We start from the raw sequence: 25,461 nt of genomic DNA on the forward strand, positions 1-25,461 counted from the left end.
AATTTGTTGCTGTCTGTGTTTGCCATGAAATAGTACTTTTCCAGTCATTGTATATTAAAAGAAAACAGAATTTGGCAATAATAATTTTAGTTAATTCTCTTCATGTACTTCTGAAGCTTCTCAGGACCACCATAATTAGCTGTATCAGATACTTTATTTTGGTATTAGAGCATGGAAAGAATTTATAACTTTTCAGACAAATATATTTTTTAAAGAAGGTGAAAAGTACAGTACAAATAAAAGTAATATACAGACAGTTTAACTTCTGAACATAGAGGAGGAAATTTTATTAGTAAAAGCAGTGGATTAAAAATGTAACAAAGTTCTCTGTGTAACCCAATAAACTCCATTTTATACTAATATACAGAAAATAATCACATTATAGAATGCATTTATCACGTATTCATTATATTTGTATTTTAGTAGTCAAAGTTTAAGCCATATTTCTTTTGTGAATCTAATTCCACCAATGAAAAATTATTGAGTCTATACTATATTGATCTGGCACCTTTAATTATTGACAATATTTATCTTTTCCATTTCCTATTTGTTAGAAGTCTGTTATTCGATAGGCTTCCTCATGCTCCCAAGACATTAACTCTAGTTTTGTTTTTTCAGAAACTAACACTTTTCTAAACTTATTTGTTTTATCTGAAAATTTTAGTGGGGATTTCTCTTCTCCCTTCTCACCCCTGTACCTACTATCACACTGTAATTAACTTTCTCTGATTTTTGTTAATTATTAGAATGAATATTCAAGTTATCCTATTTTATAGCTAGAATTTAAATTACTTAACTTCTGCATATACTATCATGTTTACTCTAAGTTAGATCTCTTGTGCAACTCTTTATTAAAATATTAGAATAGGCATAAAAACATAATAAACATTTCTGAAAATATATGACTTCTTAATATTGCACAATAAAATAATAACAATAATAATTATGAATTGGGTACAGTTAACCAAAACTATAAGTATACTCACAATAAGGAAATAATATGGCTAGAAATGTGTGTATGAATATATATATATATGTAACAAAGTATTTGTAGTGAGGTTAAAATTTCACCAAACATTTCATTTCCCCATGAAAGGTCCTTAAAAATATGGTAACCATTGTTTTTATTCAATACTTAGTTGAATTTTATCTTGAAATTTGAAAACTGAGAAACATTAATACCGAGAAAAAATGTTTAACAGAAACTCATTATGTCCTATTAGGTTATATGGCTAAGTTGGAAAGAAAATAATGTATCTCAAGATACACTCTTTTTGGTTGTTTGTGATTTGTGAAAATCTACCACTATTGAAGAAATAATACCACTTCTGTTTTCTCTTTGAGTTAACAGACTTAAAAGGGAGCTTCATTGATATTAATATTAATAGTCAAGTTTGTAAGCTATACAGTAAAAAAGAAAGGCAAATGATTCATTACAGTGAATAATAACTAGATTATCTTTTCTTGTTAAAGTATTGATCTTGCTTTTTTCTCTGTACTCACATTTTTATTTATACTCTACATTTTTATGTATAGCTTTTTAAGTTGACTAAAAGCATTTCATAATATGTAAACTGATTCAGATTTTGTTTAGAATTATGTGTTTACAGTTATGTGATTATCTCTATTTATAATATATTACAGTAGCCTAGCAAGCCTTTTAGAAGGGACCTTGAAGATAATTAGCATATAAAGTTTCATTTTAGTGTAACTTTACCCACTGATGTCTTATGAATATTCTACTTTTCTTTAGCAGATTTTCCACAAATACTAGGAGAGTCACCATGATTCAATTTTGTCACAAGGTGATTTCAAAGTGATCTTTACTGAGTTTTCTTGAATGCTTGCAACTGGAACTTTTGGGGCTGATGAGGTTTGCCAGGAAGACAGAAAAGATGGTGTCACTTCAGATCTGATATTCCTGGGTCTGGACTTAAAGATTATCTGTTGAAGATTGATTCTTCCCCATGTCCTCTCCAAATTCAGATTTCACTTCTCCAGAGGTTTAGAAGGCCCTATTTCAACACTGCCACACAGAAAAAGACAAAACTCAAGAAAAATAATATTACAAGTTGACTGCTCTGCAAGATACATGTCTTAGGTCAGAATTTCATGGCTTTTGGCATCAGGCCAGCATACTATTAATAAAACAAAGAATAGAAACAAAAGCATTGTTGAATTTAATTTCTTCCGCAATGTAACTTATTATACCGTTCAAATATAAGGTGTTCTTATTACTCAAATAATTCTTCAACTAACGGGGCACTTTTTTTTCCTTGCATGATCTAAGCTAGAATGGGTAGGGCACATAAATATGTAACAGAAAAAAGGAGGTCAGCCAGGTAGATGAAAGTGAAATATCAAGTTAACATTCTCTTCTTCAAATACTATTGTTTACACTCTGCAAATAAAGTACACACACACACACACACACACACACACACACACACACACACGGAGTTTTCCTTCAAATTTCTAAATTCACAGCTCCCCTAACCTGCCCCAGCGATTCTGGGTAGAATTATATTTTTTGCAGCAACACTTTGCCTAATTTTAAAAAAAGAGATTGTTTCTTAAAATATTCCCCCCACATATCAGGAAACATATAAGCATTTGAAAGAAAAGATGACTTTCATAATCTGTATGCTTAGAATTATTTCTTTCATCTAAAAAGGAGCTCTCTTGGTTCTGATTGGTTTAAGCAATTGCATTACGTAGAATAAAAACATGCAGCTTTTTAAAGGTTAGCTGAGGGCTTCATAGTCTACCTAATTAACTCTGTTCCTTTCTCAAATAGGTAGGATAGAATTATAGAAATTTTCTCACATAAAATTAATATTCTTCACTCTGAAATGAAACCATGTCCTTTAATTTTTCTTTTTTGGTCATCATTTGATCCTAGCTTCCTGTGATTTATTATAATGGCAGTTAGTACATTGATACATTCAGTTTAGAGCCAAGCAGAGTTATAATCTTCACAGCCATCTTTTTCTGTCAGCAAATGAGTAAGATGAGAAATTATAATGGCTTCCTGCCCCCTAGTGACCTGTGGTGAATTTTGATCAAGGATGAACAATTGTCACTAATGAATCTCAATGAATCTCAATCTCCCTGAATAGAATAAGGGAACAAGTTAAAGAGGATTTAAATTTCTTAATGCTAAAGTCAAGTAAGCATGTGCATATAAATATGTAGGTGCTATTAAGTTGGGTTAAAATTAGCAAGAATTTACAAGCTATTGTCATTTATATTTACCAAACACATTCTAAATTCTTGCATTTTTGCCTCTTGCCAACATATAATTTCACAAGTAGCTAAATTTCATCTGATTTTAGTATGAGAACCTCCTATGTTACCAAGTAAATATGTCCTTGAGTTGTTAGGCCATGAAAAGGGGCCACCTAAATGATTATATTGACATTACCCATTCTTCTATTATAATTTACAAAATAAAATTTGGCAGATAGATCATTTTAGTAGTAGATTTGCATAAAGTTAAAATCAGATTCAGTTGGGAGGAAACTCACTTGAACCACTGAATAACTGTTTCATTTGTTTAAAGTTTGCTGCTAGATTAGGGTGGATATATAGCTGTTGTTTCCTGAAATTATCTTTCTTTTACTAGTAAGACTTTTTTAAGTTTACACTAGAAAGACTTAATTTAAAAAAATGTTTTTGTAAATTGAATTACAAATGGCTAGAAAAAACTTTTGTTTTTAGGCAAATTTTGATTGCTCTATAAACTTTATTATTTTAAAAATATTTTTATTGGTTTTTAAAGAGGGAGAAACATCGATGTGACAGCTCGACATTGATCAGCTGCCTCCTGCACGCCCTCTACTGGGGATCGAGCCCACAACCCGGGCATGTGCCCTGACAAGGAATTGTACTGGCAACCTAACTGATGCCCAACTGAGCCACACCAGCCAGGACATGCTCCATAAACTTTAATCAAACCAATCACAATATGGTAATTAGGGATTTTGTTTTGTTTTTTAGCCAAAGAAATGAAAAATTTATCCACAACTTCTGTTAAGGCAAAAAGAGGAAACTAGTTATTCTGGGGTCCTGATTTCTCTTAGGAATATTTTCAAATGATTTTATTTATCAGTCTCATAACCAGTAAAAGGAAATGAAGATTGATGGGAGAGATTAAAATATAAAGGTCAGGAGTATGGAAAAGGGAGGGCAAAAAGTTCACAAATGTAGAAATATGTAAGTTGAATTCAAAATAATTTTTAATTGAGCACCTACCATGGGCCCCTAAAATGGCTGACAATACCACTAAATGTTTTAAATTTAAATAAAGGAAAATGAAAACATAGCAGTATTTAGGCTTTATTTCCAAAACATCATTCTGAATGACCTATTCAAATAAAAAGTTTTGTTCTTGGCTGATATATTTTCACATTACTCAACATGTTCATTAGGTACCCACTATTACCAGCTACATTCTCAGGCATCGCAGGTGACAGGTGATGAACAAGGAGCACAGAGTCTTATAGGAGCTTCATTGCATGTGTTCCTAGGCTGAAAAAGCCCTTCTTTGTACTTCTTGGTAGGTGGAGTATATAGCTTGGTGGTGGTGAAATACAGGAATGTAGAAATCAGATAGGTCTAGGTTCAAATTCCAGCTCTAGTATCTAGTATTTAGTTTCTGTGTGGTCTCAGGAAAAAAATAGTCTCTCTGAACCTCAGTCCCCATCTGGAAAATTAGAATGATACTTACCTCATAAGGCTGTGAGGATTGATTAAAATTACACATGTAAAAGCATTCAGCAGAGTAGAAAGAGTGCTCTGAATGGATGCGAGGATTACTAGAGAGAGCCCTAGGATGGATGGATCATGGGTTTCCAAATCTGGCCTGTCCCTTCAATTTAACACCAAATATAACTACTTGCTTCAGTTCCCTGGCATGCATCCTGTCACTCCCAGTTTACTGCACCTCAGGTATTAAGGAGAAGGGAGACATTCCACAAGGATGTTCCCACAGAGCTTTCCAGTACCCTGGAATCCTAGTAATGCTAGGGTGCTTGCAGAGCAGTAGCATTTATCACTGAGAAGCATTTGTTACACAGGAGGTGGGGGTGGTGAGGAAAGATGAGGTACTGATCAAAGTAGATTAATGGCCAATTTTTTTTTTAACTCATTAAAAACCCATTTGAAATTAGGAAAAAAATACACCAAACTTCTTAATTCTCAACTATGTGTGCACATACACATTCAGGTTATTTTTCTTTTGATTGGTACTGATTTAGCTTTTAACAATAATGACAAGTTCTTGTTTAACCATTACACTAGTTGGGGGAGGATTTTCCAGAGATCTATTAATATGGAAGTTTCTAAAGTGATTTAGAGATACAAATATTGTTTTCACCAGGGAGAAAGTTGCCAACCACCACCACCCTCTTGCAACTTTTTTAGAATATAAAAGTTTGTATATTATCTCAAGTATTTAGGCATATCCTTGGCACATTCATAATAATTGTTTCATTAGGCATTCTATAGCTCTAATTGAATTATTTTAATCTATTCAAATAATTTTTTAAAGATTTTTTTATTGACTTTTAAGAGAGGAAGGGAGAGGAAGAGAAACAATGATGTGAGAGCAAAACACTGATCAGCTGCTTCCTGCACGCCCCCTACCAGGGAATGAGCCAGCAACCTTTTGGTGCACAGGATGACACCCAACCAACAGAGCCACATTGGCCAGGGCATAATCAAATTATTTTAACCTACCAAATTACTTCAATCTTTACTCATCTTACTTAGAAAATTTCAAATGTTTCTTTCTATTCAACTTTTCTTGTTCATATTTTTGTTCTTAACTACATTGCTTAGATATGATTTTTCAGGTCAGTCTATTATTTCTTTTAATTGGTGCTGAGTGCACTAGCAAACTCCTTAATTCTTTTATTTTTACAACTAGCCCCTGGAATTCTTCTAATTTTTGTCTATACTCAAACCTCACACATTCAACTACTTACGTGATAAGGCATTTCTCTGAATATATGAGAGATTAAGAGCCCTTGTCTACTATCACTTGGCTGTGCTTCATTAATCTCTGAGATTCTTAGTCCTGTATACTAAAGAATTATAAACATCTGAGTTGTACTGTAATTGATGGCAAGCTTTTTGGGCACCAACTCCATTTCTCCAGAATTTCTTGCTAGAGAAAAGTCCTTTTAAGCAAGACTGTGTTTATGAGACAGAAAGAGAAACAAGATTGCACATATCTCTATCCATATATTCCTTTTATTTTTAGATTTGGAGCCTGATCACTCAAATTATAAAGGCAGGAGGAGCATACAGCTTCCATAACCTTGATTCACTGTCTTCACAGCACTGGAGGACAAGAAGCAATGGTAAGCTACAGAATTGTAAATCCACCCCAGGAGAGGGGAAAAATGAGAGGAAACTGAGCTGGACAGAGTTGTTGGATATTTTTCATTCCTCCTAGTTTTAAAAGGCAAGTAGCCTTTAAATGAACTCTTTGCCTTAACAAGGAAAACTATACATTATATTTAAAGAAGCCTGTGCTCCCCTGTAGCTAGTTCTAGAACAAAAGGTTTGTGTCCTCTGTAACATGAGACTGGGAGAAAACAACATCGTTGAAGTGTGGCTTTGTGAAATTATAAACATCTCAGTCATGTAAAATTAGAGATTATGTTAAATGTTTATATACAAGGTGTTCCCCCAAAATGTATACACACTTTAACAGCTGATAGCTCAATTTTGAAAATGAAATGTATTTTCATAAACACTGCCTTTATAATTATTCAAAGTGTGTATATACATTTTTGGGGGGGCACCCTATATTTGCTTGTTAATTGTTGGCTATTAGTACATGTCAAAACACTAAGTTATCCCTTTTCCTAATGGAATAGACAACCCATTAAGAAATGGATTGGTACTAGTGGTAGTACTTAGAAAGAAAGAACCCTGTTCTTTAATGGTGGGAAAGCCATTGCAATAATTTTGATGAAGGTCACGTAAAACAGTGGTCCCAAAGAAAATTATGTTATTACATAGTTTAGAAATTTGGTTTGAGTTTATCTTATTTCTCTACACTATTCTCTGATTGTCTCTGGGTTTGTTACAGAACTTTATCAGGTTCCTATCAGCAATGTATATAGCATATCTCATTTTTAAGTTGCATTTTAGATTTAATTACAGTACTTGCTAAACTACTGTATCCAAGACTAAGATGAACCACTTTTCTACTATGTGGCTCTAAAAAAAAATCCTTGATTTATCATTTGTCTTTTTGTGTATTTTTCCCATCTCTACTTCCCATTAATATTGCATGGCTCCTGTACTATTCCTATTTTAACACATCAACGTCTCCCCAGAAACCTCTAAGCTCACACTGTGCTCTAATACTTCTGTCAACTAAATCTGTGCTAGTCAATAGATCTCTAAATTCTCTTGGCAACTTGTTCTTTTATGCAAGTTGTATACAAAAATATGACCTGCATATCTTAAAAATCTGATGTAAAAAAAGAGCAATGCTAGTCATAATCACAAAATTATACTTTTAAATATAAGAGTTATTTAAAATCCCTTTCATTATGAGAATGGTATTACAATGCAAATAATTCACATTAAAAGGCATTCTATTCAATAGTTGTGTTTATTGGCGGGTCAGTTAGCCAGTGTTTTAATTCACATGTAATTCATGTAGACCCTATGTCAGCAACAACTAACAGTAATACTACTTTAACTAAAAAATGATAAACTATTTCCATTCATATGCTCTGTGATTATTTTATAGTCCTCAAATTTTGTAGTCCTTTAAAGAAAAAAAAAAAATAAAGCATGGTGATAAAAGCAATTTGCCAAATCACATTTTCTCCAAGTCTTAAATAGTATAAAACACAAGACATTTTTTTTGCACATTCTACTTTTATAGAACAATCAGATTTGTAATTTATTTCTTTATTTTATTAGCTTTATCAATATACATGGCAGCTTTCTCAAATTAAGTTCCAAAAGTATGTAATTTTAAAGGTGAAAAATCATTTTCCTTTAGATGTCATATTCCTAGAGAACTATTAAAATCTATTTATATAAACAAAAATAATTGATAAACTAACACACTTTAGAAATCAGAATATTTTAAATTATTTTAAATGAATACAAGATATCTTTTTAATTAACTATCATAGTTAAATTTAATATCACAAAACAAAATGACTTGTCCCCATGAATTTCTCAAATGGGGTAAAGTCATTGGGTTTTACACTTAATATAAGTTTTAAATGTGATTATTAAATGATAATATTTTATCAATTATAGGAAAATAATCATTTATAGGAATTTCCTTAGGTCCATCAATTTTTTTAGGCCAAGTTTGAGCCCATGTCAACCTTCAAGGTTAGATTCAGTGCACCTAACCTGCCTAATGAGAATATGAATTTCATTGATAAGAAGGGGGAATAAACAGTGGCTAAATCACTGTCCAACTTACCAAAAAGGGAAAAAAAAAAAAAAGCTAACAGTGAATGGGATAACTTCAAATAACTAATTACTTTAAAAAAGCTTTTTAAATTTTAAACAGGAATGGCCAATGATGTTGGGTTTAAAATTTCACAGGATAACCTTAAAAAAAAAAAAAAAACACATAGAAATAGTGAAGTCATTACCTTATTGATAAAAAAACTAAAGTTTAATAGTCATTAAAGGGGTAACAACCACTTGTAGTCTACATTTAAAAGTAATTTTAATCATAGCTAAAACAAACTAAAAACAAAGAATTCTATTAAGAAAAAACAAAAATGATAAACATTTAATAACACCTAAAATGTAGATACTTAAGATCCTAAACAAAAATATTTAAGGTAAAAGGGCCTTGAAATTTTTTTCTAACAATTCAGCTTAGAAAATCAATTTCTAAATAGCTCATATCCTTTGCTTTGGTGTTTTGTCTGCTATCAACTAAACATTAGAATAGAAAATGACTTATGTTCTTTTCAAATGCTTGGCATTATAATGTGATCTCATATCTTTCCTCAAATTAAATTTTGCTCCACATATTCCACATGTATACAGATGAACATCCATGTGCTGTTCCAACTGTTCATTATTTGGGAATATCTGAAAGCAGACCTGGCATATAGTCTCACCAGCAGATAAATGAGAAATCATATGCCGCACATGGTCATGTTTTCTGAAGTTTCCTTGATCACAAATGGAACAGACATACCTGGCCATGCCTTTGTGCATATCATTGTGCAGTCGCAACTGACGTTCTCTTAAAAACTGCTTTCCACATGTCTGACACACAAACTGTTTTTCCTTCGTGTGAACAGTATAGTGTTCTCTTAGGTGACACCGCTGATAAAATCCTTTTCCACACAGATTACAAAAATGCTTTCGTCTGTGATCTCTTTCATTTTCTTCCATGATGGCACTCTTAAACATATCTTGGTCTAGGCAGCTAGACATATGTTCAACCACTAGATTTTCGGTTTCAAAACGCTGGCCACAATTAGGGCACCGAAAAGGACAGGCAGAATGTTTAAATAACTGCTTTTTTTGGATACTATTTATCTGGAAATGATTGTCCCTAAAATCATCCAACATTTCAACAAACATATCTCTTATTTCAGACTGCTCATCAGGATTCTCTTCCATGTCCATTTTCTCCTCAGTATTTCCTAACCCATTCATTGTCAGATCTTGGGGTTCTCCACATCTTTGAGCATGTTCCTGAAGCTGTCTACCCTTCACAAGTATTTGCCCACATTTACCACATGCACAGATATTTTCAATGTGTTTGGCTAAGTAATGAGATGACAGGTCCTCCTCAGTTATTGTGAGTCCGCAGAGCTCACAAGATGCATTTTCAGTATCCTCTTGTACTGGACTGCTATTGTTAGGGGGCCTCGTATTTTCTAAACCACCTCTCTCCTCAGCATTTATCGACATCCGAGGTTTTAGAGTTTTCCTACCACTTTTTTTAATACTGACATCTTCTTCAACATAGTATCTATAAAATGGTTCTTCAGGTTCATCTTCTAATTCATCGTTGTCAGTGGACTCATTACAATCTTTATCAGTAACTTTAATAATGTTAAAGTCTTTCAGTTCATCTGTAGGAATATCTTCTGGCTCCATCTTGATGATGATTCTTTTCCTCTCAGCAGCTCTGCTTTTTTCTTCACTAGCTAGTTCAGACTCCACCGTGCTATTCTTTCTGCTTCCAGTGGTTGAAGTCGAATCATCAGCAGCCTGGCTTGTGTCTCCTCTGTATTTGTCTGTCTGTGCAGAAAAGGTCTTAGAAGAATCCTTTTCACCAAATTCAGCTTTGATATTGCTGTCTTTTCCATCTCTAACATCTACTATTCTGTGATAGGATCTCGTGTTTTGGTATGAATGTCTGTTAGTACAGGTTAGCACATGCTCATCTAATAATTTTTCACAGCTAAAGCCAAATCCACAACTATCACAGGTAAAACTTCGTCCAAAGCGTCGTGACACACGTTCTTTTGGAGTAGATAATTTGGACACAGAACTTTTTTTACACACATCAAATAGTGGTTCAGGAAAATTACCTAATTGTAAAGACTCTTCATCAGGCTCTCTGGTATGTGGTGTATTTACTGTTGAACTTGGCTCTGCACACCACCTATTGGCTTCACTGCCATTTCTGGCCACAGTATCTTCATACATTCTTACCCCAAATATCATTTTGCTGTTCTGTTTGCTAGAAGCAGAAGATGAACATTTTGAACTAGAACAATCTGCATCCTGTATGTCTTCTAAGCAGTCGGGAACATTGTACAGCTGTAGGTAATTCATTGCCACTTTAAACTGCTCAAAACTGGAGGGAGCAGTCATAATTTTTCCTAAATACATAAATTGCAAAATGAGATCAAAACACTCAGCACTAATTTTCATGTTGCTGAGATTCAGTTGTGCAGTACTATGCTGATGGTTCATGAAAAACATTCTAAAATAGGAGCTACAAGCAGCTAGAACAGCTTTGTGTGCTTGAAAGTAAATGTCATCAATTGCAATACAACAGTCACAGAGAAAACCCCATTCCCTTTGGTTGTTTAGCTGCTGAAGGACGTAGCTGCTGTGGCTGGGCTTTGCCATCTTCTATTAATTAGAGACCTATGTAAAACAAAAATATTACAGTCAGACAAGATATCAGAAAAGCAACTGAACAAAAGAGTAATTCTGATCATGATTTGTGACTTGTGTAGTCGACTTTGCTATTACAGTCAAGGCTATGAATCAAGTCTTCCATTCTAATGTAGCAAAATTCAATAATATATACCTGAATTATATTTTAAATTTGAGGTGAAAATACCCCGCCATTTATTCAAGCTTCTCATTTTAAGAAATACAAGCAAAGTCAAGCAAAAATCATCATTTTGGTTTCATTACAACTCTACAAGGGAAAATGTATAATAAATTTGAAAGGAAAAAAGACACAAGTTTAAAAGTACTTAAAGGATATAAACAATGAAAGTAAATAAAATAGCAACTTAAATTAGTAACTAAATTGCAAAATATTAAAAACTTCTTAGATGATGGATATAAAGGAATTATTGCTCATTTTTTAATGTGATAAGAACATTTCAGTTATGTTTAAAAAAGTCCTTATCTATTAGATATGCATACTGATATATTTACGGGTGAAATTATACGCTTGAAAATAATATAGTTGGTTGGGTATGGGGCTATAGATGATATGAGATTGGTCATGTGTTGATAGCTACAGAAGCTGGGAGATAGGTATTATTCAATTTTTGTATTGAAAATTTCCTTAGAAAAATTCTATTTCAAAAAGCTTATTAAATTACATGGAAATGGCACCGAGCAAATAGGTTTGATCAGTGCTTTTTTCTTGATTACAGGAGAAGCAATAATTCTGTAGAGTCAGAATACCTATATTTTATTGCTTGACATGCACTTTAGGGTATAAACAGCAGTGGACCTATTTGGGAAGAGGTGTCTATCCATAGATTGTAAATTTTTCTTTGATTTAAAAAAAAAGTGTACAAAAGTAATGCATGCTCATTGCAAAAAAATTCAAACATAAAAGTATATAGAATAAAAACACACCTTAGATTGCATACCTCTTCCTAGAGGTAACCTCTCCAAACACTCTGGACTGTATATCTTCAGATCAGTTTCTATGGATACATACAGAATCAACAGATATTGAGTACCTACTATGTGCTAGGCACATAGTTTTGCTTTTGTTGCATATTTGTTTTTTAAACCTAAATGGGATCATACTACATTACTTTCTGCAACTAGTTTTTTTCACTTAGTAACATATGGTACACATTTTAAGTATTTTTAATGTAGGGAGCTGACTTTGATAAAAAAGGAGAGGAAAATATTAAAAGCACCGGAAGTCCTACCTATTATGTTACAAAGCTAAAATAAGATCCAATTTTAGCCTCAATTTTTAATCTGTATACATAAAATTTCAGAATCTGTTTTCTACTGAAAAAATAAGTTCCTACACAATTTGAACATAAAAACTTAACAAGCTGTTCAGAGAAATAAAATGTTCACTCTTCAAAGTCCGCAAATTCTTCAATCCTTGTAGTAGTAATTAAGACAGTATCTAAATTGACTTACTTCACTTGTTCTTTATCTGTTTGTCATAGATCACACATGGATAACATACTCCTTTCCTTTTGCCTACTGCCTAAAAACTCATCTAGCCTCCCTTTCCCTGCCTACGGAGAGAGTTGCACAGCTAGGGCTGCACAAGAAATAGTGCTGTTGACATGTACTGGGGAAATGAAGGTGGCTCGTAATGAGAACTACTGCCTTCTTGACACTGCAACCACTGTGCCTTTTCTATAAGGTAGTTCAAATATTTCAAGTAGGTACAATGTTTCAACCTTTTGTGATTCTGATATATGTGTCAAAACTGTGAAGAATCATGTTCACCATGTACCTAAGTTTAAAAAAAGCAATTAATGCACAAAGATTTTCATTAATGTGTTATTTATAATTTGAAAGGCTGGATAATAAGGGAATTGTTAGTAAACCAGGATAAATCCACACCCTACAATTCACTGTCATGAAGTCTTTAAAAACTGTACTTATGAATGAAAACTGTAGGAGAAAATGAGAAAAGTTTGACACCCCCGAGCCTATTTTATGTAGGATTCAGAGAGACCTTTAATAAATAATAAATCAAAGAGAAAGAGGCAGAGGGATAGATATTACCTCAATTTTTTTTTTCTTCTAGTGATAAGTTGTTTAAAATGAAACTCATTCGGGGGATAATGAATGCCCTGTGTGGAAGCAGAGACAAATGTTGTTGAGGACAGTATGGTACAGTGGAAAGAGTACAGGCATGGCTCAGACAGATCTGAGCTCCAGTCTAGAATTTGCTGCCTTAACTTGTTTATTCTCATTGACCCCAAGTTTCCTCAGTCTCAAAGTGGGGATAAATAATAATTCAAATAATGCATCAAACATGAGGATTCATAGAAGCAAAGTGTACAATGTACAGCGCTTGGCATGTAATAATTAATGGAAGTAACAGTGGCAGCTGTGTGGTTGTGATGCTTACGTAAGTATCAGGAGTTAAATTTGACTAGATAAGTTTAGTTTCCTTCCAAATAGGAGTCCAGCAGTATGAAAGGCAACAGTTAATCTGTAAAAATTTCCAGGTTTTAAATATCCTGTATTTGAAATAATGACATGAAGAGGTTAAAGGTTCCCAGGACCCTTCTAATTGAAATGAAAAGCAGTTTTATGGTAACCAAAATTAATGCAACTAGATAGAAGACCAAGATGACAGCACATCTGTAACTATAGTTGCAATCAATTAAATTAGTGAAAATGCATACATTCGGTGTTAACACAAACAAAACACTAAAACAAGTAAGAGCATCGATAGCACTTTAATGTATACTTATTAACTCAACAAATATTCACTGAATATTGTACTGAGAGTTGGTAATAGTACAGGTATTCTGTAATCTCAAGGATATAAGGTGCAGAAGAATTTTGACTTTTTCTAGGTTAGTGACTTCATTCAACATGTACTCAGTCAAGTATCTACTCTGTGAAAGGTACCATGCTGTGGAGGAGAACAAGGCTCTGGGTCAGACAGGCCTGGGTATGAATCCTACTGCCTTCTTGCCTCATGTCTCTCTATTTCAATCTTCCCCTCAGAGAGCTGGAAGCTGAGCAAGTACTGTGTCTAAAATTAACGCTAATACTACAGCTTTGAGGCTGACCTAAAATTGTAGTTTCATCGGTGTCATTATGCAAATGTCCAATTTCTGAGTAAAAACAATTTTAGGAAGACCGACTTAAGAGCAGTCATTAATACATTAGTACCAGCAACTGTGTTCTTGTTACATCTCATTCAGAAAAGCTTTAAGGAGGCTTAATAACATCAAAAGACAGGGGTGGGGGGCGGTGCCCAGGGTGAGGGATCTAAATACCTGTGAGACTTTTAGCTTATCTCAAGGATAATTTTTGCATTAAAATTTTTATATTCATTTACTTTTATTAATAAATTTCACTCAAATTCCAACAGAAGTTTGCTCTCTTTTCAAGTTTTTGGTATCTTTAATGCCACCAAAAAAACTTAGTGAACTTTGTTATATAGTAAAGCTTGTAAACAGTTTTAAATAAAAGAATTGCTATATTTCAGTTGTTCTTTTTTTAAAATTGATTTTAGAGACAGAGGAGGGGCGAGGGGGAGGAGGAGGAGAGGGGAGGGAGCGGGGAGGGGGAGGGGAGGAGGGAGGGGGGAAGGGAGGGAGAGGGAGAGAGAGAGATCGACTTGTTGTTCCACATATTTATGCATTTCTTGGTTGTTTCTTGAATGTGCCCTGACCTGAGATCAAACCCCTAACTTTGGCCTATCAGGACGATGCTCTAACCAACTGAGCTACCCAGCCAAGGCCAGTTGTTCTTGTTTTTATAACTGAAACTGGTGGTTGCTTTTGTTTGTGCTACTACTTGCATCACTGGTAGAACAAATTTATTACAGCTAGAAGCCAAGGGCTTGGGGCTGAGAGCAGAAACTTCAAATGAGATCTAAAGCCAAAGGGTTCGCCTTAGGCTAGCACATCCAGTGTGCATGCAGTTCTCTAGGAAGAATAAGAAGTTAGGTGCTATGAAAATTTTACACTGGATTTTTAGAAATTTAGTTTAAAAAAGTTTACCAGCTCATCTTAAATTAAAAAACGGCCACCAAGCACATTAAGCAATTTAGATATTCATAGACTTTTACAGCTTAGAGAGATCTAATCTAGTCCAAAATTCTTATTTCATAGAAGGGCAAGATCTATGGTTGTAAAATAATGTATTTAGGGTATAGTTAATTGGTAAGGTAGGTACTAGGATTCCTAACCACCCAGACGGGTACTAACAACTGTACAGTAGTTACTACATATTCCTTAGTACTATACAGTGTGCCCTGAATACAAGGACAGCGCATGAGTCCTTAACACAGGGCTTATAGGCCAGGTGCTCTTGCACCTGTGACTACCCATTTGAACTCTACCTGTAATATAATTTTACCCATATATTTGCATCTCGTCTTATCCAGTAGACGTGTTCCCTACATTATACTGTGTAAACTATTTCAGTACATTTCTCACTGACATAGTAAGGTTTCAGAAATACTTTTCCTTCATTGCTAAATCTCTTACATTGGAAAAAGCTTTGCTGGATGTTCTTTTGCCCTAGTCTTAGTCAAATGATAATTTAAGGGTCTATAAATAAGCATATAAAGTAGATGAAGAAGTAACTTAAAAGGAGTTCTGGAGTTGACCCTGTCAGTAAGGCAAATAATCACCCTCTAATTTGTGTCAGACTTGCATTACCAAGGAGGCCCGAGGACGATTTGCATAGCCTCAGTGAGTCTACAGCAGAGCCTCGATCAGCATGAGGTCTCTGGACTACTAACAATTATCGCTGGATCTCAAAGGACCTTTAAACATATATTCATTCCCTGGTACCTATTTCCATGTCTTATCTCACTGAACGTATGTACTTAATGAATACAAGGGCTTGAGAGCTACAGACGAGCTTTTTTTCTAATCCTCACTGAGGACATTTTTTCCACTGCTTTTCAGAGGCAGTGGATGGGAGAGAGAGACACATCCATGTGAGAGAGACACATCAATTGGTTGCCTCTCGCACACGCCCCAACCAGGGCTGGGGATCAAGCCTGGGACCCTTCAGTCTGCAGGCCAACACTCTAACCACTGAGCAAACCGGCTAGGTCCAGATAGCTTTTTAAGAAGCCTGAAATGAAAGGATTCTCTCATGTTTATAAATCAGAGTATCAGAACATATTGAACACCTACAATATTCCTAATACTGCCTAGAGTATTGAGGTAGAGAGTAAAGAAGGATGGTTTACGATAGAGCTAATTACATATAAGGGATTAAATTTTAAACCAAGAAACAACCCGAGAATAATTAAGTACTAAACTACACAGCAGCATAAACAAAAGCTTGGAAATGTAATGGGAGGGGAAAGCATAATTTGTTTTACTGGACTTACTATCAGTGGGTAAGGCTCTAGTCTAAGCAAATGTCTATGTGCATATCATACGTTTTACATACATGTATGTATGCATGTTAAGTATGTATATAATTTTATCATTTAATCCTAACAAACCCTACAAAGTAGGTAATGTTTTAAGAACCATTTTTTCAGATAAAACAGAGGCACACATTATATAACTTTCCTAACGCTACAGAGGACTTGGTGAGAATAGAACACAAGCAACAGGACTCTTCAGCCTGAGATCACGGCCTTAACAATTTTACCACCTATAAATATAAGGTCAGCCCTGGATAGTGTGGCTCACTTGGTTGAGAATTGTCCTGTGCACCAAAAGGTCACCAGTTCAATTCCCAATCAAGGCACATGCCCAGGTTGTGGGTTCTGTCCCCAGTTGAGGTGCATATAATAGGCAACTGATCAATCTCTCTCACACTGATGTTTCTCTCTCCCTTCCTCTCTCTCTAAAATCAATTAAAAATTTATTTTTTTTAAAAAAAGGTCACCTCAGCAAAATTATTTCATAGAATACCATTTTCCAGGATATATTGTCCAGTTTCTAAATTTAAACTTAATTAAAAATTTTAGGTTTTTGCCTGGCCAGCATGGCTCAGAGGTTGAGCACTGACCTATATGATCCAGGAGATCACAGTTTGAATCCTGGTGAGGGCACATGCCTGGGTTTCTGGCTCAGTCCCCAGTAGGGGGCGTGCAGGAGGCAGCCAATCAAAGACTCTCATCATTGATGTTTCTGTCTCTCTCTCTTTCCCTTTCCCTTCCTCTCTCTGAAGTCAATAAAGATATATATATATATTTTAAATGTTTAGGTTTTCCCTAGAAATTTCCAGGAAGAACCAGTTGTACAGGCTCCTAAAGATAAAAGGTTTCACCTCAAGGCACTGAAATGACAGACATGATCAAGTTTAGAAAATTTTACTCACTTTTTAGAGCAGGTATTCTGGCTGGTTATTAGACTGCACAATGGGTACATACTACAGGAAGTTCTGAAGTTATAACTGAGTTATGTTCTAAAACTTTATTTTTAAGCTAGTTATTTGGAACTTGACACTTATTTCCATAGAGACAATGCTATAAATGGTGGCTGAGTTCTATGCTTATACCCTAAAATCTTTTTTTTAATTTTTAATATGTTTTTATTTATTTATTTTTCCTTTTTCCTTTTTAAAAATATATTTTTATTGATTTCAGAGACAGGAAGGGAGTGGGATAGAAAGAAACATCAACGATGAGAGTCATTGACCAGCTTCCTCCTGCACCCCCCCACTGGGGATCAAACCCACAACCTGGGCATGTGCTCTGTCTGGGAACCAAACTGGGATCTCCTAGATCCTAGGTCAATGCTCAACTGCTGAGCCACGCCCAGCCAGGCTAATATGTTTTTATTGATTTGAGAGAGAGAGGAAGGGGGGAAAGGGGAGGGGGAGAAAGAGAGAAAAAGAAATATTGATTGGCTGCCTCCTGCATGCTCCCTACTGGGGATTGAGCCCAAAACCCGGGCACATGCCCTGACCAGTACGAACTGGCCACCAATGTTTAACTGAGCAACACCAGCCAGAGCTCACACAAAACCCTTTAAAACCCCTAACTGGTCAAAACAGTGCTGTCGTAACATTTATATCATTAGCACTAACAGAGCTGCTATACAGCAGGGCCTAACTGAACTCTCAAGGTCAGGAACGAGGCTTGATGGCCTCTGTGTTTGTTCCCCGTGCCTAGCACACTCTTCCCACATGGCTGGCATTTAATGCATGCTTGTTAAATGAAAGTATTAACTAAGAGCCCAGGAAGCAGACACCAATAGATTTGAATACCAGCTCTACCACTAAACATCTTTTCTAAGCCTACTTTTTCATCTATATAATATGGATAATCATACTCCTCAGAGGACTTGTATAAACTAGAGATGATGAAATTTTGTTGTCTTTTCAAAGTATAATACAATTTTTCTTAAATATTAATGTCATCATTGTAAACACAGTTCATAGAATTTTACGAAGAGATCAAAAGTTCAACCTGCTGCTCTATAGATGAGAAAACAAACTGAGGTCCTAAGAGGTTAAGTGGTATGTTCAAAGTTACATCTAGTTTTAGTGGTTGGCAGAATAGGACCTTGGTCTCCTTAATCCTGGTCTAGGGCTCTTCCTACTTTTCTAACTATAGCCTCAAGTATAGCACACTTGGCTTTCTCCCCTACATCAATTGTGTTTTACTGAAATAGAGAGCTATTCAAATTTCCCAAGGGTTGTTTGCACCTACAAAATGGCCTGAGACTGCTATGCTTTGGAGATTGTGGTTTGCTGGTCAGTGTTTCTATCTCCTTGTTTGTCAAGCCAACAGCTGTCACTTCTAAAAGGTGTGCTGAACTCTTGTTGCCCACCATTTCAATCTATTATGGGTTATAAAATTAAGACAAAAACTTGATGAAACTGAATCTATGTAAATTTCTGAGAGGACCTAGGGAAGTGCTCTATAAGTAAGATAAGGGTTTCATTCCTGTATTTTGTTTCAGCTATTTTCAGCTGCATTATGGATCTAGGAAATTAATTAATCCACACAGAAAGCAAAGGGAACATAATGGCTTCTGGAATATTCCTCTCCCTCAGGAGTGGAGGAGGAAAAGTATTTAATCTAAGTAGTCTCTCTATATTTTGATCAGTTCATTCCTAAAGAGGCAACATGACATCTTCTAACCACCAGAGGGCATTGTGTGAACAGTAAGCTTCTCAGCAAAAAGCAGCTTGACCAGAAAGTCCCTTTTTGCATGTGGCATTCATATTCTTAGAGTTCATTTTGTGGAACTTCTATTTCAAGTACTCACTCTGTAACTTTGTCTGAGACCCACATAAAAATGCTCCTCAACCTGTGTTCTCTATCTTAGCTGGCACCACCCTGCACTAATCACCCAAGCTACTTGGAAGTCACCTGGGAAGTCTCCTCTCTCATAATTATGTCTTGCCAATTTTTCTTACTAAATATTTCTCTAATCTGTCCCTCTATTCCATCATTACCTTCCCTGCACTCCAAAGGCCGCTATCATCACTCCAAGTTACTACAACAGGCTCCTTAACTAGCCCCTCACCCTCAGACGACTCATGAAGAAAATGAGACCATACTATTTTTCTGTTTAAACACCTCAATAGTTCCCTTCAAATATCCTCAGGCTAAAAGTACAAACTCCTTAACAAGGCATACACAGGCCCCCCATCTACCCATCAAGTCTTGTTTGGCTACTTCCTGCTTCAAACTTCATGTTCAAGCAGCATAAAACTGTTTGTCTCCCAGCACCCGCCATTTCTTTATTTTTTTACACCCATTTTTAGTCCTGCTGATTGGTTCTTCTGCTGAATCTCCCATATAGCATTTAATAATCAGTTTATCACCTCCTTCGGAAAGCCTCTTGTAACACCTCCTTCTCCCACTATTTTAGGTTTTGATATTAGTATGTATTATCTCCTCATTTTGCACTTATTACACTATACTTTAATCATCAGAGCAGCAACATAAAGTGGATGTTAAAGCACAGACTAACTAGACTGTTTGGGTTCAAATTCTGGCTCTGCCACCTGTTAGGTGTGACCCTGAGCAGGTTGTTTAACCAACTTGTGCCTCAGTTCTTGTTTGAGAATGGTAATGGTAATCCTTCCTAGAGTTTAGACTTATTATAAGGCAGTGTCTGTCACAGATTAAGTGCTAAAGAAGAATCAGCTACCAAAATTTTCTGTGTTGGTGTCCCCTGTGATTATGAGTACTTTGAAGGCAAGGACTTTGGGTTCTTCGTTTCTCTGCAACATAACATGAGTTCAGAAAGGGCTGTATGAATAACTGGTGAGGTAGCACTGACGATGGGAAAGCCTACCCTGTTTCTTTCTTTCAGCATATCCACACATATTTTTAAATTGTATTGTTTCCAGTCTAGCAGGTTTGGCTCAGTGGTTAGACCATCAGCCTGTGGACTGAAGGGACCCAGGTTCCATTCCGGCCAAGGGCACTTACCTCGGTTGCAGGCTCGATCCCTGGCCCCTGTCAGGGTTGGGGCGAGAGCCAGAGGCAACCCACCGATGTGTCCCTCTCACATCAACTTTCTCTCTCTCCCTTCTACTGTCTCTGAAAAGCAATGGAAAAAAATATCCTCTGGTGAGAATTAAAAAAAAAAAAAAAAGGGGGGGGTCAAATGTAGGTTTACAGTTGTGAGTTTGTGAAGCACAGTTTATTCTTATATTACTTATTATTGTATTATTTTTCCATACTAACAACTGTAAATACCTTTGCCCTACCTTTTTGCAGTGGCCAAAAACTTACAATTCCCCATGCATTATACAACTGATTCTCACAACCCCGAGGTAGACATTTTTATTAACCTCATTTTGTAAATAAGGAAACAGGTTCAGTGGTTATCAAATGCTCATATTATAATAAGATGCGACTCAAACTCTTTTTCGATTCAGAGCCCTAAGTTTCAGTTTTTATAAACCAGACAATACTCTGGCAATGACAATTAACTCAAGTGTCCCTTTGGAACCAACATTCTAAGCTTCCCAGAATCACCTCATTCTCATCCTGCCCCATATGGCAAGTAGAATGCCCTGCCCCTTCCCCACCTCCTGTTCCATCTGCTGACTCCCACTGCTCATCAGGGCAAGCCCTCCCCTAATACTAAAGATTTAAAGTGGGGATGGAGCTCTTCAGTTTTCTCAGACAACGGACAGAAAATCTGGTTGGTGATTTAATTCTTTAATTTTCCAATTTTGTTTTGATAATTGTTTTAAGCTCAAAGCAGAGTAGTGTAAAAAACAAGCATGTCCCCAACATCCTCAAATAACCAATGTTGTCATTTAACATGTAAGCACTATTTTGTTTTCAGAACATCAACTACATCACAGCTCATTCTTCTTAAATATACCAGGCTAAGTAAAAAATGATTCTGTACTTTCACTAAGATCTCTTGTAGTTACTACAAAAGCCACAATATAAATATAGTTAGAAATCTATCTTAAATATGTACCATCTCCTCCCATGCCACATCTAAAAACCAGTCATTAATTCCCTTCTTTCCTCTAATTTCCTTTCCTTGATGTTTGGCATGCTACCTCTGAATAGAGGACCCCTCATCCCACATCAGCATAGGATATCTCGGCAGTGGTCTTCATGGCAAATATAACCACTCCTTCCCAACTATTAATTATGAAATTCCCTACAATGTGATGGTTTTGTTTTGTTTTAGTAAGTTTGGCTTGTATAAATCAACCCATGAGCGGCTGGACATCAACATTAACATTAAAAAAGTGTGAGAACTAGCACTAGCCTACCAAGGTACAGTAAATGCTTCAGGAGGACAGACCTAAAATAGTAGCCCTGTTATATTTAAACTCTCATGTCTGTTACTTAAACACAGAATTTCAAATCAGTCCAACACAAAACATTTCCTTTTCCTCTACTTTGCCAATTCTCACCAACCTGAGTAATGAACAGAGAACTGAGCCCATGAATGATCTGACAGGCCATCCCTAGGCAGAGTGAGGCATATACAGCAGCATAGTTATGATCAAATCTTGCCTTCCCTCATTTTAAACAAGGAATTGACTATTAACATTGATTCTCTCTGGGGAGTGGGAGTCTGAATGACTTTCATTTTTATATTTTATGTACTTCAGCGTAGGTTGAATTTTCACAAAGAACATGGATTTTATAATAAAGTATTTCCATTCTGAGAAAAAAAGGGACATGAATCACTTTTAATTTGGTTCACATAAGAATATTAGAATATCGCTGGCCGGTGTGGCTCAGTTGGTTGGAGTGTCATCCTGTATACATTGAAAGGTCGTGGATTTGATCCCCAGTCAGGGCACATACCCAGGTTGTGGGTTCGATCCCAGTTGGGACACATTTGGGAGGCAACAGATTGATGTTTCTCTCTCTCTCCCCCTTCCTCTCTTTCTAAAAAATCAATAAAAGCAAGTCAAGTTAGGATTTAAAAAAAAAAAATTAGAATAACAAAGTAATTTCAATATTTCATGGTAAGAGATATTAGCACCAGAAGAAAATATCAGGAGAAACCATCCTTAAGAGACAGAAGTGACCTCTCAAGCAAATGTTTTTCAAATATACCTCAGTTCTGGGGGAAGACAACAGATTGTTGCTCAAAAATAAAAATCTATGGAACATTTTCTGCATTTTATCCCAAATGGTTTCCTCCTCCCCATTTGGGCCAGGTGGTTAATAGCAAAGGCTTAGCACTTTTCCTTGCTGGAGGAGAGGCATGAAAGCAGGTACTTCTTTTCTCCTGCACATTAGAATGGGAAATGGTGCTAAGTACAAAAATATAGTGTTAAAGCAAAATCAAAACACAAGGTCAAGAGCAAGTGGCTGAGACTGTGTTCATGCCCTGTTAAGGTCCTGGTTAAACATGGTTTCTCTTTTCTCTGACAATGATGCACTAGCCCCCACCCCAAATTAGGCCACTAGAGAGGAGTGGGAAGAATAAAAGGCTTCAGGAGAGACCACTCAACCTGAGCTATTCTATAAGATGAAAACTTGGTCATAATGGAAAAATCTGCTTTTAAAACGAACATATTATTTGAAGACTCTACTGCAGACTGTCTTTATTAATCTTTGGAAAAGCATTTCACTTCTATGCTTTAATTTTCCGTAAGATGATGAAGCCCCCCATCTAGCTCCCCAAGCCATTCAGTTATTGAGACTTTATCAGATATCCAGCAAGTGATTTAAAGGAAAGTTTTGAGATTCTGATGGCCATTCCTCAGTCAAGCTTCATCTTTTTGTATCCCAATTCTCCCTTTCATATCCATTTGCATTGACAAAGTTTCATAGAATCTAATTTCAAAGGAGAAGGCAGAGATTGCTTTGAAATTATCTTAAGAACTTCACCCTTCACCAAATCTGCTCCAGAATGGCTTGAACTTCAGCTCAAGAAACTGATTCTAAGTCTCCTCTAAAAGCCTGGGACCAGTCCTTGGGTTCGAGTGTCAAAGGGAAAATTGTTCCTGTAATAGTTTTCCTGCCAAGATACATACTGTATGGAAATACACTTAGGCCTGGGGAGAACCTGCGCGTACCCACCACACTGACTTAGGAATATTATTACACACATACCAATGTCCTACTGTCTCCAGAAAACATCAAGGACCTTCACCAACATCTCCCTGACGCTCCTAATCTGGAAAATGTCATGTCAGCCTTTGAGATCACATGTAGAAGCGTTGGTTAGTTAGAATGGGAGAGTGGGAGGGCGGCTGAGCTCAGATCCAAGCCTACATATTTTAGTGGTAACGACTCCCAATCCACATCCAACACATTTACCGAACGCTAACAGAACTTCTAGTAAGCGCCCACCACTGGAAGCGAAAGCACTTTTTCCCAGGAAAGAGAGGATCTTTTCCACTGAAAATTCCCAAACCCGAGACCTAACACTTTCTACTGAACAAAAAGCTTGTGTGCCGGCAAGAGGGGGGTGGGAAAGAGCGTGGCAAGAATTTGCACGGCTCTTACGCCTCCTCCCTCGGAGCGCGCCCAAGTCTGCGGCCTCGGCTCCGGGACACTTCCCCTCCCACCCGTCGAGGAGCCGCAGCTGTAAGTTGAGAGAAGCGGGCTCCGGGCACGTCAATCAACCGGGTCCTCCCGCCTTCCGTCTACACCTCCCTTCTCTTCCCTTCCCCCCCCCTCAAAAAAAATAAATAAAGACAGAGAAAGAAAGGGAAAAGAAGGTAACTGATGTGGGAACTAGTCTCCGCTGGGGCTTCTACTCCGACCCAAGGAGGCCGCACGTCCCGGACCCGCAGCGCCGGCGGACGGCGGGATCGAGCAGGCGGCCAGGCAGCCGCCCGTCGCCGGGTCCTCACAACGCGTCCGCCACGCTCAGGCTCCCCGCACGGGTCGGCGCCCGTCCGCCCTCGCACTTCGCCAGGCCCAGCGGCCCGCCGCTCTGAGGCGCGGGCCAAAGTTGCGCAAATAGTCCCATAACTGGCAAATACTCACCGGCCGCAGCGGGAACCGGGGTTGCGGAGATTTTAGAGAGTTTAAGGCAAATAAGCCACGCGAAAGGCGGGCGAGGCGAAGGGGCCGCGAGCTGCAGTGGCGGCGAAGCGCGGCGCTCGGGCTGGGCTGCGCGGCGAGGTTCTGGCTCTGCCAGGGACTGTGCTGCAACAAAGGACTTCCGCTGCCGCACAGCCGCGCCTGCCGCACCGCACTGAGCCGGCCCCGCTTACGCGGCGACTCCGGGTCTGCCCACCAGTTCGCTGCGGCGTCCGCCAGCCTTCCCCTCCCTCTCGCCCGCCCACCCACTCCGCCGCTGGCTGCTAGGGGCACCCGCGGTCGCCTGTTTGTTGCAACAAGTTTCTGCGTCGGGCTCTGAGGAGACTGGCGCAACCCGCACCGCGGGGGCCGGCGCGGCGGCGGCTTGACCACCCCTCTTGCCCCTCTCCCTAGGGTAGGCTGGTGACCTCCTCCCGTCTGCACAGCTGGATGGGGCTGGGCTCCACCCAACTCCCCAGGGGCTGGATGCTGCTTTCCCACTCCCTCAGATGTCAGACCCCTGCCCGGGAGGAGTCAGCCGCTGGGCCCTCCCTCGCGGTACTTCCCGGGCGTTCTGGGGGCGCCGGGACCCTAGCCCAGTCCCGGACGTGGCCAGCCCGTTCAGGGTCGCCCATTCCCCATGCTCCCCCAACCCTGCCTTCCAAGGGCCGGCGGCCTCTGGCTTTGAGTCACTTCCCCCGCCGTGCCCCACCTCGCCCAGCCCTCCTCCCCTCCCAGGCTCCCGCGGCTCAGCGTCCCTGGCCCCGCGCCCTCATCACTCTCCCTTTGGACACGCGGGCGCGTCTTTCCCCACCCCCACTGCCGAACTGACGGGGTGCCCATGATTTTGCACACCCTGGGGAAAGTCCCCCGGTCACGCGGTTGTGTGTGGG

At 37.8% G+C, this 25,461-nt stretch overlaps 1 protein-coding gene across 5 annotated transcripts; it reads right to left on the minus strand.

The window, feature by feature from the left end:
* Positions 1–181: 181 nt before the first annotated feature.
* ZBTB1 (zinc finger and BTB domain containing 1) lies at positions 182–24,721 on the minus strand. 5 transcript variants are annotated; one of them, XM_016223841.2, is made up of 4 exons: positions 24,533–24,721; positions 13,207–13,274; positions 12,079–12,149; positions 7,615–11,121 (listed from the first exon to the last, which is right to left on the minus strand). In XM_016223841.2, the coding sequence occupies exon 4, from the start codon at positions 11,101–11,103 to the stop codon at positions 8,962–8,964; it is 2,142 nt and encodes a 713-aa protein (XP_016079327.1). In that variant the 5' UTR covers positions 11,104–11,121; positions 12,079–12,149; positions 13,207–13,274; positions 24,533–24,721; the 3' UTR covers positions 7,615–8,961. The 5 variants fall into 5 exon arrangements, with proteins under 5 accessions (XP_016079329.1, XP_016079327.1, XP_016079328.1 ...); XM_016223842.2 differs by lacking the exon at positions 13,207–13,274; XM_016223840.2 differs by lacking the exon at positions 24,533–24,721 and having other exon boundaries at positions 13,207–14,690.
* Positions 24,722–25,461: the final 740 nt, after the last annotated feature.

Source organism: Miniopterus natalensis, chromosome 1, assembly GCF_054644295.1.
Source record: "Miniopterus natalensis isolate mMinNat1 chromosome 1, mMinNat1.hap1, whole genome shotgun sequence".
NCBI classification, from domain to species: Eukaryota; Metazoa; Chordata; class Mammalia; order Chiroptera; family Miniopteridae; genus Miniopterus; species Miniopterus natalensis.

What these genes read in the sequence shown, in the direction of transcription:
- ZBTB1 (XM_016223839.2), bottom strand. Translation starts at nt 11,103, where the DNA reads ATGGCAAAGCCCAGCCACAGCAGCTACGTCCTTCAGCAGCTAAACAAC.